General features: G+C 36.5%; 2 protein-coding genes across 2 annotated transcripts; both read right to left on the minus strand.

Moving 5' to 3' along the window:
- Positions 1–366: 366 nt before the first annotated feature.
- On the minus strand, positions 367–775 carry LOC141405225 (phormicin-like). Its single transcript, XM_073989321.1, has one exon. It carries the CDS (start codon positions 699–701, stop codon positions 426–428), a length of 276 nt encoding a protein of 91 aa, XP_073845422.1. The 5' UTR covers positions 702–775; the 3' UTR covers positions 367–425.
- An 11,183-nt stretch (positions 776–11,958) lies between these two features.
- On the minus strand, positions 11,959–12,376 carry LOC141404665 (phormicin-like). Its single transcript, XM_073988206.1, has one exon. The coding sequence runs from the start codon at positions 12,294–12,296 to the stop codon at positions 12,018–12,020; it is 279 nt and encodes a 92-aa protein (XP_073844307.1). The 5' UTR covers positions 12,297–12,376; the 3' UTR covers positions 11,959–12,017.
- Between the last annotated feature and the right edge of the window lie 2,926 nt (positions 12,377–15,302).

Raw genomic sequence — 15,302 nt, forward strand, 5'->3', positions numbered from 1 at the left:
GAACACACATCCCTAGGTTTTATAGTGAGACACACATGCTCTGTGCCACCGTACTTAAAACTCAGTAAGGAGTAATATAAGTAGTTGTTTTTGTTTACATTGCTTGTAATGTGTTACATAATGACTAACGGATCCGAATTTTTTTCTGGGTACAGACGTCAGAAGTATTGTGCTAATTACCTCTTTTCTTTAGGTTCGAGGTAGTCGGCACAGCAGACTGCCACCTTCTTACTTATTATCCTTATCTAAGCATAGATACATATAAAAATTAAATAGTTTTTCAAACTACTGACTAGTATTATAATACAACCAACCACAACTGAACATCACCCACCCCTTCTACTAAAACACATATGTACATATGTATTTTATGCTATACATATTTCATTTATTAAGACATAATTAACAATCTAAATAACAACACTTTAATTACGACAAACACAAACACCCTTGCCATTGCAGTAGCCTCCACGATTACCGCGCAACAAACAATGCGCCGCACATGCTGAATGATTGACACCAGTACCGCTCAGCAAATCACATGTGGCTCTCTTGTAGCGGCCATGTAGCTCAGGTTCAAGTTCCTTCAAGGCTTCAGCTCCATGCACGAATTTTGCTTCCTCAACAGGAGAAGCTTTGGCCTGGGTGGCCAGACAGCATACTGCTACAAAGATTACAGCGAATACCGTAAAGAATTTCATGTTGTTCAATATTTCTTCTGAAGTTCCAATCGTGTCTTAAGACGTTGAAAGATTGCTAAGGTATGTTATCAATTTAATCTCAAACAATCTGCTTTTATAGTAAGCTTTTGTCGTCTTCTTATTGTCTATGCGGTTAGTCAGCTTATCGCTAAGGCTACTGGGGAATACCGTGCCATTTTTGGTTTTTGTCTGAGGGGAATTACTTGATGTTGAGTGGCATTTAAATATTAAATAAAATAATTATTTATGTATGTTTTTTTATTGAAATTCATGAGAAATTGCACATACATAAATCAATTTTTTCCATTCATAGTACATTTCCTAAACAACAGTTACTTTTCCTTTTAACTTTTTAATGCAATTTTTATTTTCTAATTAACAGTAAAAATATTTTCAAAATCTTCTTACACAAATTTTTAACTAAAAAACTTTGTCCCAAGAATATCTCCAAAAGAACAAAGGAAGACTTCTCTCATATCAATGAGAGAAGCTCGATAATATGGGACCTTGCTTTTTAGTGCCAATTGCAAATGGCGTGTGGCACAAAGTATGCCAAAACCCAGCTAACACTTTTTGTCGAGGCCTCTGATATGAGATTTTTTCCGGGTTTCTCTGACGTTTGATTAAAAAATTTACCGATTTCTCCACAAAACTTTACGATTACGCAAAAGTTTCCGATTTCACTGGACACGTCCGTACAAATTTGTATCAAATTCGAAACGAGTTCCACAACTCGTCCATAGGTTCGGACCGAATTTGGAAAGAACTTAGAGGGTTAACTTTATAAAGCAGTTATGCGCGGCCGAAATACTTGAAAAATAGGGCTATAATTCTTCTGGTGGGTTTTCATGCAAGGCAGAATTGTTGCTGGCTTGCCTAGAATTCGAACTCAGTCATGCAGTTTCAAGTAATCAACTCCGTTTAGCATTACCATTGAGATTCCGTGTTGACAAAATACTTTAGAAGATTTAGCTTTGGGATAACATCTGCAATGTCGCCCATAGCAAATTGTGGTGGTACCTCCTCGGTTGAGAGGGTTCTTACACAGTGTAGCACACCCGCACCTCTTCCAGTTACCCGCACCTCTTCGGATCTGTCACTGGCACATCTATCAACGTACACAGAAATACATTTTGGGGGGAGCCCACTGGACCAAATTTGTTTTTTGGTAGCAAAATTTTAAAACAATTATGAAAAATGTTCATTTTGTGGGTGGTCCGTGCCCCCTTAAAAACACCTGCCTACATCCCTGGTCACATCGTTAAATGTAATCTCCATTCTGTCCTCTTTTTTCTCAGATTAGAGAACGATTTAACAGTTGCCCAGAGTTTATTCAATATTGTACCAATGTTCCTCAGGTGGTCCAGCCACTTTTCCATTTGTACTCCCCTACTAGGGTTAGTTCGACGAAGTTCATCACGCCCATTTAATAGTCCCATCAAGTTTTCTGGAAAATTCGATCTAATTGCATATATCCCACCAGCAGATATATAGCAAACGGATGCACCTGTGATTATGTCCCTGAAATTTTGCTCAGCTACCTGAGCATTTGAGGAACAAGGCAGTTCTTTAAACCGGTGACTGATAAATTATTTGAACCCTTGCTAGTTATCTTTCCCATGTAATACAGGCGGGTAATGTTAACGGAAACAATGATAGAATGAGGTCTGATCCAAACGAATTGAAGCCAGGAAACGTCATTTTTTAGATCGGGTACAACAATTGTGATGTCGCCTCACCCAAGGCCATCTATACTGTTGATTTTCAGTAAAACTTTTGATTTCCTATCTTGCCTCTAAAAATAGCTGCATGGAGTTGGCTCGACTGTCATCCAATCTCATCACAGATATTTTTTTCCGTAGATAGTTTTCGTTAGGATATGACCGATCAATGACCAAATAAGAATGCCTTCTAAACCCCTGCATTCTCCATAGATAGTTGGAGGATTTATTTCAACGGCTCTATGAGAGAGTATGATCGCATAAGAAAACGCTTGAGAATTCGCGTTTCTCGAAGTCCTTAATTTTTGAGCTTCACATAGAACTGGTGTAGCCTTTAGTTGTAGTGGACGCATAGATTCTCCAGATTTGAATTCCTTTATACGTCAAACTATTCCCTTTTTTTGTATCTATATGAACTCCAGTTTTAACCGGTATCTCGAACTTCAGCATCAGGTGAATCTCTTCATGAGCAATCAACTGCGAATGCTTATTTAGCTACGGTTCTTTTCAGCGGACATTTTGAAGGATTTGCATCCGTTGCTGCTTTTATCAACCATCCCAGAATAAGCCCCTCTCTCCTAAGTTTTAAGAGATAAGAAAACAAGAAAAAAACGGATCGGTCGGCTTTGCCGACAGAGATATACCCTCAGCCCGTGTGAATTGAAACACTTTTTTTCCAAAAAACCTATATATTTAAGGGGGTTTCAAAATTGTTGGGCGTATGAACCGACAAAAATATGGATTTGGATAGAAGCTCAAAAGTTTTGCGGGGAAAGTGTCTAAAGGAATGAACCGACAAAGTCCATTTTGGAAGTGGGTCTTATTTTGGGTGTCATTCCTCTCGATAGATGTCGCGACCACCTGTCGTTTCAGTTGGTCACCATATAATTCAGAGGTTTTGGGCATTTATATCAGGAAGCATGTACTTACCTACGAAAAACATAATCTCGCTCTAAACAGGACCACTAGGTAAACAATTTCAAGGTATCCTCGAACAGACCCTCAACCGGGTTTCTCTCTTTATGAGATATCGCGCGTAGCATTTTAGCGATTTTTTTTCGAATTTTTTGTACAAGCACTACCTTCGAATTTCAATTTCATCTAATATTCGAAGAAATATTACGATATGCAAAGTGTGGACCAATTCAGTATTTGGTCCGAGAATTGTCGGGCTCTCCAGCCTCTACATATGAGGCCAGAGATGGTTTTTACACATTTCGTGCTGTTGTTCCAAGAAATATGGACTTGCCCCTGAAAATACTTCTACCGTCGTAATGGAGGTAGCGAATGCAAATCGCTTCAACAAAAATCAAAGTGATTCGAGAGCAGGTCTTAAAGTGAACTTATCCAAAATTTTGTGTGGGAGGTACCCGAAGGAGTGGACAAATATAGTCCATATTCAAACCTGATATATATTTGGTAGATATATTAGGATGTGTAAAGTATCGACCAAATCGGTCACTACCATCAAGAGTTATCGTGCGCACAATTTTTCCGAAAATTTTTTAACTTTTGTGGGGGAGGTACCGGAAGGAGTGGACCGATATAATCCATCATGGAACTTGAACTAAGTTTGGACAAAATATTACGAAAACCAAATTTTGGACCGAATCGGCAGATCCGTTCTAGAGTTATCTTGCGCTCCAACCACTACACACGGTGTCATAGGGTTTTTTTGTACCTTTCAGGCTATTTTCTCAGGAAGTATGGACTTGCCCCTGAAGATACTTATAGCGTCGTATGGGGGGCAGTGAATACAAGTTGCTACAACAAAAATCAAGGCGATTCTAGAGCATGTCCTAAACTGAACTTTTCGGAAATTTTGTGTGGGAGGTACCCGAAGGAGTGGACCGATTGGGTCCATATTGGAATCTCATCTAAGTCTAGTAGAAATTGCACGATGTGCAAAGTGTGGACAAAATCGGTTACTTCCTTCAAGGGTTATAGTGCGCACAAATTTTCCGAACATTTCCGAAGTTTTGTGGGGGAGGTACCGGATGAAGTGGACCGATATAACCCATCTTCGAACTTAAACTAAGTTTGGAGAAAATATTACGAATGCCAAATTTTGGACCGAATTGGTTCATCTGTTGGAGAGTTATTGTGTGCACCAGCCAGACAGACGGACGGATATGGCTAAATCAACTCCAAATTGTCTGAAACGGATTTCGTTCCAACATACTTGGGGTCTAAAACCACTATTTCGTTAGCATAAATGCTGAGGGTATAAAAAGGTTTCCCGAGTTAAGCATATTTTCTTTCACATGTCTTCAACATTTTAAGTTTCTTTGGAATTCCTCGGAAAATTAGTTTTGGACACCTCGTTAGGATGCTTTGCACATAGTTAAATTTCTACCAGACTTAAATGAGGTTCCAATATGGACTCCATCGGTCCACTCCTTCAGGTACCTACCACACAAAATTTCGGAAAAGTTCAGTTTAGGACCTGCTCTCGAATCGCTTTAATTTTTGTTGTAGCAACTTGTATTCGCTGCACCTATTAGGACAGTACAAGTTTCATCAGGGGCAAGTGCATACTACCTGAAAAAATAGCCTGAAAGGTGCAAAAACCGTGGATCTTCTAATATTTTGTTTAAATGTAGTTTAACTTTGAAAATGTTCCATATCGGTCTCCTTCTTAGGGTACACAAAACACAAAACACAAAAGTTCAACATTTTTGTTTATGTGAAGTTTAGGATCTGTTCGAAGATCCTTTGGAAAATTATACCAAGCCCATGCTTCTTGACAAAGTGGTCCAAAACCTCTAAATTATATGGTGCCCAACTGAAATGACTGGTGCGCGCGATATCTATCGAAATGAAAGGACTCATAAAATAAGATCCACTTCCAAAATGGACCATGCCGATGCACTCCTTCAAGGTACCTCCTCCGCAACACTTTTGAACTTTAATCCTTATATATGTACTTTTGTACAAAACGGAACCACAAAATCTGAAACCTCATAAATATATAATTATTGGGGAAAACGATTTTGATTGTGTAACCGATAGTTGATCTGGCCATAGATGTAAGTTTCAATTCACAGACGCTGAAGGTACATCTCTATCACCAAAGCCGAGCTCAACATCTACTGCCTATGTAAAGACGGTCTATTGGTAACCGCTAATGATTTATCTCCTAAGAGAAATGTAGATTGTGGATCCTATATGACATCCCATACTCTGTAAAGAAGTCACATCTCTATCTGCTGTTGCTCATCTCATAAATTTATTAATGTGCATGTGTAAAGGTATACACATTAAAAAAAAACAAGTTTTTGGTAATTTTCTAAGCTATTTTATGTCGAACTGCAGGCATGGTAGAATAAATACAAGGTAAAGTTAATACTACAACAAATACAACTCGAACAACAACCACAAAGGAATTTGTTTTTGTTTGGAACGTTAGTGTCAAATATAAATGTAAACAAAATAAGGAAATGTCTATAAATTATTGGAATTTAAAAAACTAATAATTTTTCACATTTGATTGAATATTTTGAAAAACATGAATGAAAACTGGTTAGATTTTCAGTTTGAATGTTTCCGTATCATTCCACTAAATACACAATATCACGCAGGAAGTAGAATTCTTGCCAAAATGTTTGGGGTCGCTCGTAAGTCATTGAAAAAAGAGAAGCTGTTTCAATTTTTTGTTTTTGAAAACAAAAAGCACATGTTTATTAGGGCTTTATTATTTTCAAGTTTAATAAAATACCACACATATTAACAAATATTGTACCGCCTCTATAAGTGGTGTTTTAGTGTGCGACATGTCGTTCGGACCTGGAGGAGGTTACATGTCATTGATATGAAGGAGTCTTTATGGGAAATTGTTTTTATTTCAGATGAATAATTTTTTTCTTCAAAAAATATATATCCCTATTATACATCGAACATAGAAATAAATATATAAAATGTCGTATGGAATTTGACACTAACACTACAGCCCAGTTCAGTCAGCTGGGTATTGCTGCTACCTTTTCTTGTTCTACCATGAACTGCAGGCCTAAAATAACTAGTCAACATCTGCCGCATTCTAAACTCTAAAATTAAACAAAACTTCAAAAAACAAATTGATTGTAAAAACCTTTAACAAATAAAAATATTTAATCTATAATTACAAATTATAGTTTATGGTGCCACTATCACGAAATTCATTTAAAAAAAAATGATCACGCTTTCAGCTGTAGATATATTTATCGCCGCATATAAATACTGTGAACCGACAAGAAGTAAACATCACATCGAAAAAGTCTATTTCTTCATAGTTTTTTTTTGTTATTCTGATTTTAAAAATGAAATCGTTTGTGGGATTCGCCGCCATCGTCCTTGTGGCCCTTTGTTTGGTCATCAATACCACCAGTGCCATGCCAGCTCCCGAGGAACATCTCCGTCAAAAGAGAGTCACTTGTGATGTGCTCAGCAGTTTAAATGTAGGCGACACCGCCTGCGCTCTCCATTGCTTAGCTCTTGACAAAAAAGGAGGCTATTGTAACGACCAGTCGGTTTGCATTTGCCGTAACTAAAACTGTTGGTCGGTTAACCCTTTCAGTCTCAAAAATGATTATTTTTAATAATAATTACGCCCATGCTATCAGCAGCATAAGATACAATTCGGCAACGACACTGAAAGGTTTAAGGAGGAATACGAAAATAAAGCAAATAAAATTATAATCAACTTTATTATGTTGTAAAAGATTTAAAAGACGCTGTTTTATTACGAAATTAGAAATTTTACAACGAATAGACACTATATTTCCATTCCAGCTAGCTTTTACATACAAAGTTTTTTGCCAGTACATGTTGCTAAATTCTTCTTGCCAAATTTGGTGATAGAGAATAGGAATATAGAGCGCCTATTTTGCTTATATTCTCTAGTTGCTAAAGGTTTAGTCGACTTGTGGGATAGTGTTTAATGTTTTTATAGGATGTAATCTTTAAAGTCCTGATTACATATGCATGTTCCCACAAACATTTCCAAAGGTTCAACAGAAACTTCTCTCATATCAATTAGTGCACCTCCATTCATTTTAGCTCAATGATATTGGATCTATTAATTTTTTATTAATTTCTCGTTAGAAATCGAGCTTGATGATCAACAATGCATCTGAGAAAGGAAAGCCGACGCACATACGGGTAATATAGGCCAAAATTTGATCAAAACTCAACATATTGCGCCATTCTGAAATAATCTCATTTTTATCAACTAAAACCATTGAAATATTTAAATATGGAAGTATTTAAGAAAAACATTTACAAAATAGAAATATATTTTGGTTCCAGCGTTCGCCAATCTACTTATTTTATTTTTACTCATGTGTATTAGAGCTCATAAAAATCGCCAAAGATAATTGTTTTTGCAACTTCACTATTAGTTTATTGTGATACATCCCGTCATTCATAGATATCTTTTATGATAACTCAAATTTCAATGGTGAAATACTACAAGATGCGAACATTTGCGGACCAAAGTTACTTTTGATGTTTTATGCAAGATTCTGCAGATTATGCTGATTCAAAGATAATACGCTACGCATAGTTGCGCCAATCTGAAATAATCATATTTTTCTCCACTGCAATCATGAAAACCTTTAAATTTGTTTCTGCAGTTAAATTGGAATAATTTGTGTAAAAAAAAATTAACAAAATATTTTGTTTTTCTGAAGTAAAATTGGAATAATTTATGTAAAACAATTTTAACAAAAATTAAAAAAATATTTTGGCAACGTTTGCAAACACTAATTTTTGATCTGTCTTATAGCCGGGGTTCTTATTTATCAGACTAAATCAAAACTTTTGATAAATGTTTGCGCCATTCGGAAAAATCACGTGATTTTCTGAGGTAAAATTGGAATAATTTATGTAAAACAATTTTAACAACAATTAAAAAAATATTTTGGCAACGTTTGCAAACACTAATTTTTGGTCTGCGTTATAAGCGGGTCTCTTATATATCAGAATGTATCATAACTTTTGATATAAGTTTGCGCCATTCCGAAAAATCACGTTTTTTTCTGAAGTAAAATTGGAATAATTTATGTAAAATAATATAAAAAAATATTTTAGTAACGTTTGCCAACACTAATTTTTGGTCTACCTTATTAGCGGGGCTCTTATTTATCAGAATCTATCATAACTTTTGATATAAGTTTGCGCCATTCCGAAAAATCACGGTTTTTCTCATATAAAAGTGGGATAATTTAGAAATAATAATATAAATAAAAAATCGAATGCATCGAACTATATAAATCTGAACCGATTTGAACCAAAATTGACACACTGTTTTCTGGTCTCGTTCTGGATGCATGTACCAATTTTTGATCGGATGTATATTGCGCTTTTAGTGCATTATTTACCTCATATCCGATGCTAATATATATGGGAGCTATATCCAAATCTGGACCGATTTTCATTATTTTCTACAAAAATAGTCCTTGGACCAAAGATATGATTTGTGCAAATAGTATATCAATCAGATTATAAATGAGGTTTTTAGGAGTTTTAATCAACTTTTAACATACATTACTCCTATGTGCGACGACACGAACCCACACACCCACCACTATTTGACATGACATGTTTCGCCTTTGGTAATGAAGGCTCCTCAGACATATCGGATGTGGGACGGCTTCGCTATCATCTAACATTTACTCCTTCAAATGCAATTTTCTTTTGTACAGTGCTGAATGTTTTTTTCGTCATTGTATGGCTTTCATGACAAACGATTAGCGTAGTCTTTGAAAGTTATGAGTTGGACGTATTTTTATATCCGAGTCCGAAGGGCGCACGGTGGTTCAGAAATCGATTTTCCTGGCCAAAACCCCAATGTTTTGTCGTCACCGATTGTCAATTTTCAAATGGGATTCGATAGTAAACATATTGAAATTAAAGAAACCAATAACATAGGTCAAAATATTGGAAAGTGTGGGCGTGGTGTGCTCCTAAATAAATTTCTGGAGAAGGAAATAGCCATTTCTCGGAAACTATAACATATATTGTGTTCATTTGTTAGGTAGGTAGGATTGTTGTCTTTAAGAACCGTTTCAATAAATTACCATAGGGTTTACACGAAGTGAGCTATTTGATTTTTTTCAGGTACTAAATTTTAGTGAAAATCCATATTTAGTTTTGACAGAATGATGCCTGAGATTGTCCTCTTTCAGTCCATATATACTTTTGCACCCATCTGCTTAACCCATATTAGAATTTATTGAAATTACATGGGTAAAAGTGTGTGTTTTTATATCCTCAGCATTTATGCTACACTTTCTTACGGTCAAAATGTACCTCATCGAAATAATGGTTTTAGACCCCAAGTATGTTCGGACGAAATCCGTTTCAGACAATTTGAAGTAGATTTAGCAGTGTCCGTCCGTTTGTCTGTGTGGCTGGCGATTTCGTCCAACATTTGCCGTTCGTGATATTTTATTCAAACTTAGTTTAAGTTCGAAGATGAGCCATACTGGTCCACTCCTTCAGGTACCTCAACCTAAAAAGTTCAAAAATGTTCGGAAAAAATGTGCGCATGATAGCTCTTGATGGGAGTAAACGATATGGTTCATACCTTGCACATCGTGAAATTTCTACCAGACACAGATGATGTTCTAATATGGACTCTATCGGTCCACTCCTTTGGGTACCTCCCGGAAATTCCAGTTTAAAACCCTCTCTCGCTTTGATTCTGTTTGAAAACACTTATATTTGCTGCCCCCAATTTTTTAGGGGCAAGTCCATTCTTCCTGAGAAAATTGCCCGAAAGCTGTAAAAAGCCCTACGGCACCATGGGTAGTGCCTGGGCACACAATAATGGTGCGCACGATAACTCCCGAAAGGATCGCAGATTCGGTCCAAAATTTGGTTCGAAGTTCGAAGATGGGTTATATCGGTCCACTCCTTCCGGTACCTCCCCCAAAAACTTCGACGATGTTCGGAAAATTTGTGCACACGATAACTCTTGAAGGGAGTAACCGATTTGGTCCATACTTCGCACATCGTGAAATTTCTACTAGACTTAGATGAGGTTCCAATATGGACCCAATCGGTCCACTCCTTCAGGTACATCCCACACAAAATTTTGAAAAAGTTAAGTTTAGGATCTGCTCTCGAATCGCTTTGATTTTTTTGTAACAACTTGTATTCAATGTCCCATATACGACGGTACAAGTTTCATCAGGGGTAAGTCCATACTTCCTGAGAAAATAGCCTGAAAGATGCAAAAAACCCTATGACAGCATGTGTAGTGAAGAAGGGAAGAGGAGGGAAGATAACTCTCGTACGGATCTGCCGATTCGGTGCAAAATTTGGCCTTCGTAATATCTTGTCCAAACTTAGTTTAAGTTCGAAGATAAGCCATATCGATCCACTCCTTCAAGTATCTCCTCCACAAGAGTTCAAAAATGTTCGGAAAAATTGTGCGAACGATAACTCTTGATGGGACTGACCGATTTGGTTCATACTTTACACATCCTGATATAGCTACTAAATATATATCAGGTTCGAATATGGATTATATTTGTCCACTCCTTCTGGTACCTCCCACACAAAATTTCGGATAAGTTCACTTTAATACCTGTTCTGGAATCACTTTGATTTTCGTTGAAGCAACTTTCATTCGCTGCCTCAATTACGACGGTAAAAGTTTTTTCAGGTGCAAGTCCATACTTCTTGAGAAAACAGCCCGAAAGGTGTAAAAACCCTCAATGACACCATATGTAGGGGCTGGAGAGCACGACAACCCTCGAACCAAATACTGAGTTGGTCCACACTTTGCATATCGTAATATTTCTTCGAATATTAGTTGAAATTCGAAGGCGGTGCTTGTAGTTCCACTGCTTTCGGTACCTCCCCCACAAAAATACGAAAATATTCGCTAAACTGGTACGCGCGAAATATTTTTTTTTAATTTTTTGCATTTTTATTGTTTATTTATTTTAATAATTAGAACATATGAAAAACCCAAAAGCACTCATATTTTGATGCAAAATATGAAAAAAAAAAATCAACATTTTAAATTTGACCTTGAATTCCTCTGCAACAACTAGACCGAATTTGAATGTTTTTAATGCATCGGAAAGCAAAATTATGAAAATATTTCTATCCGTTCAAATGTTTGGGGGTAGAATTCCCGCCGTTGAAAATAAGTGCTATTCCCTAACTCTATTTTTGAGTTACCGAAAAAATCGGTAAAATAAAATTGTTTATAATTTCAGTAATTAACGATATGTTTCGGTAAGTTAGCGTCCTAATAAAAGTAGTCATAAAGTTATACCCAAGAGTGCTGTCAATTTTTTTGTTTGAACTCTTCATTCATAATTTTGCCTTTTAATTTTACCAATTTTTGTCGGTAACTCAAACAAAACAATAGTTAGAGAATAGCGTTACTGGCCTGGGAATTGAACCCGGACATTCGGTGTGCATGTCGGGTGTGCTTACCATTGCAAGGGTAAATTTTTTCTTGGATAAGTTCCTACCTCCCAATATACATATAGGAACCGGAAATGTTCAATAATTCACAAAATAATTAAAAACGATGATTTTAATATAATTTTAAATATTTTTTATTTCACATCACTATATACTAAACATAAATACTTTATTTACGACAAACACAAACACCCTTGCCGTTGCAATAGCCTCCACGATTGCCTCGCAACAAACAATGGGCCGCACAGGCTGAATGATTAACCCCCGTACCGCTCAACAAATCACAAGTGGCTCTCTTGTAACGGCCATGTAACTCCGGTTCAAGTTCCTTTAAGGCATCAGCTCCATGAACGTAGTTGGCTTCCTCGTTGGGGGTAGGCGAAGCACTTGTTTGGCTGACGAAACAGGCAGCCACAAAGAAAATAGCAAAAACCATAAAGAATTTCATTGTTGTTGATTGACTTGTGCAAACTGATGAATGAGGTGTTGTAGCTGAGATATGCTTGCGAACTGTTGTCTGCTCTCATCGCAGTTCGCGGTATTTATATACGGTGTGGCTTGTTATGTTTTTTTGTCTTCTTTATACAGCTCATCTTTGTGGCTAAGTAGGGGATTTTTTTAATTAATCATTATTTCTATTGAATTCGGAAAAGGGGAATTACGATTCATGGGCATTGTTGTTTTGGAAAATAGTTTTGGAGTTTCAGGAAACCCAGCGGGACTTAAAGTTTGCCAAAGAAATAATGGTCCTAGAAGTAAAATCGAGACAGGTTACTTTATCGACAAATGTCTATACCCTCAGCCTTTAGACCAACGAGGATATATACACTTTGATGCGAACAAAAATGTGCCTCATCGAAATAATGCCTTTAGAGTCCAAGTATGTTTAGTCGAAATCCTTTTCAAACAAATTGGAATCGATTTAGCCCTGTCCGTTTGTCTGCCTGACTGTCATGCACACGATAACTATTAACGGATCGAACTAATTGACCCAAACTTTGTACCTCCTTATATTTTGCCTTTGTTCCAAAATGGAACATATCCACCACTCCAATACTTCCAATAGTTCAACAATTTTCGCACGATAACTCTCGAATGTATTAATTTGGGAAAAATTCTGTACATCGTTATATTTCTTCCAGACATAGATTAAGTTCGAATAGAGACTATATCGGTTCACTTTTTCGGATACCTCCAACACAAATTTTCGCAAAAGTGCACATCCAAACTCCTACTTGTACCTATCCACTACAAAATTATATTATTTTTCGCTAGGGGACGCCAATACTTCCTGAGATATGGACCCCAAAATTTCCACAAATTTAGGACTACTCCTAAATACACATCTCGCATTAAAGTTTTGTTGTAGTTTTTGTTCTTTCTTTTGTGTAGACTGCGTTGATTGGAGCTGTCTGTGGAATAATTAGACCCTCTGTTTATGATACTAACCCACATATATTATATTATTTTATTATACCCTCAACATTTATGCTATATCTATGTTATAAAGTTATAACGAGGGTATATACATTTTCATACGGGCAAAATGTCCCTCATCCAAATAATGGTTTTAGACCCCTAGTATGTTTGGACGAAATCCGTTTAAGACAATTTGGAGTCGATTTAGCAATGTCCGTCAGCCTGGCTGGCTCGTGCACCATGTGTAGTGGCTGAAGCGTATGATGAATCTCGACCGAATAAACCGAATAGGTCCAGAATTTGGCTGTCGTAATATTTTGTACAAACTTAATTCAAGGTCTAAGATGGGCCGTATCGGTCCACTCCTTTATATACCTACCCCACAAAAGTTCAACACTTTTCACTAAAGTGGTGCACACGATAACTCTCGAAGATAGTAACCGATTTAGTCCATACTTTGCACATCGTTATATTTCTCCGAGACATAGATCATATTTGTCAACTACTTCGAGTACCTCTCACACAAAATTTCGCAAAAATGCAGTTTAAGGCTGCTATCGAACCGCTTTGATCTTTGTTGTAACAAATTTTATTCGCCGCCATTACGACGGCATAGTTTTTTCTGCTGTAAATACGGTCGATATTATGTTTTTTGTGGACAAGTCCATGCTTTCAGACCAACAGAAATGACTGGTGGGCGCAATATCTACACGCAGAAAAATTTATGTTAGAAATATGTTTGGATCCAAACAAATATATGTTTGGGACCGGTTGCAAACAAATTAATGTTTGGATCCAAACATAATATGTTTGGGTCCAAACAAATATGGTAACATGGGGCGCCTTCGCCACGTTTTTGTTCAAAATGTTCTCATACCGACACCGTTAAAGTTTTTTCAAATATTATTTTTGGTACAAATATTAGCGTATCTTGACTATAAGTTTTGATATATAATTGGTTATAATTTTGTTTTTAAAATATTATTTTTGTGAATTTACAAAATGTCTAAAAAGTGGCGAAGCCTCCCCACCCATGGGGCAGCTTCGCCATCGAAATTAAACATTTTCCAACGGACTCTAAAACTGTAATTTACCATACTTTTTCCTTAAATATCAATATTATGCGAAAAAGGAACATGTTTCTATTGAATAATAAAAATGATTCTAAAATTCACAAATAGTAACCGATTCTAGCGGTTAATTGAAATAGGTTCCTTGAATTTAGGTACAAAAATCATAATATAACCAAAACAAGATACGTTTATGATACTATTTGATTTTAACTTCACATTATAGTCTGGTATATCTATGGCATAAAGAATTGAAGTTAAACATGACAAAATTCTGACATTAACCCACCACACCCCTATCATGGCGTAGGCGCCCCACCCCCAACATATCTCATAATATGAATATATTGACATTTGTTATTGTTTTTTTCATGCAAATTATTGGGATTTCTATTCTTCAGTAGTTGTCTTCTAACGGTATAAAATATGTTTTTGATATCACAAAAGGTAAAGAAGATATCACAAAAAACATCTACCACAATTATTTTTCCCAATACCCTCAGAACACAAAACCGCGTGCTTCCGCTATCATACTTATGACACAACTGCCAACTTTTGGGAGATGATAGATCTTCATTAAACTCACAATTTTGCGTTTAACGGATTTTTTCTAGCACTTGTATTTTGCGAGAAAATCGGCGATGGCATACCCGCCCCAGTGGCGAAGGCGCCCCATGTTACCATATATGTTTGCAACATTTTGTAACATATCTCAATTTGATATGTTTGGGTACCAACATATTTTTTATGTTAGAACATTTTTTTCATGAGTGGAGAGAGGATATTTGTCAACGAGAGTAATAACAGTGCTCTCGCGACTGTGGATTGCTGTTTTATAATGAAGAGTTGTGTGTATTGTATAATACATGACGTAGAAGCGAAGAAGGGGGCTTTGGTGGCGTGTATGCGACAAACTCATGTGTTTCTTGTTTTGTTGTTGTTAACCAACTTAGGAGGAGAAGAAG

This window comes from Musca autumnalis, unplaced genomic scaffold (genome assembly GCF_047663935.1).
Source record: "Musca autumnalis isolate F117 unplaced genomic scaffold, ASM4766393v1 scaffold_5, whole genome shotgun sequence".
In the NCBI taxonomy this organism is placed as follows: domain Eukaryota; kingdom Metazoa; phylum Arthropoda; class Insecta; order Diptera; family Muscidae; genus Musca; species Musca autumnalis.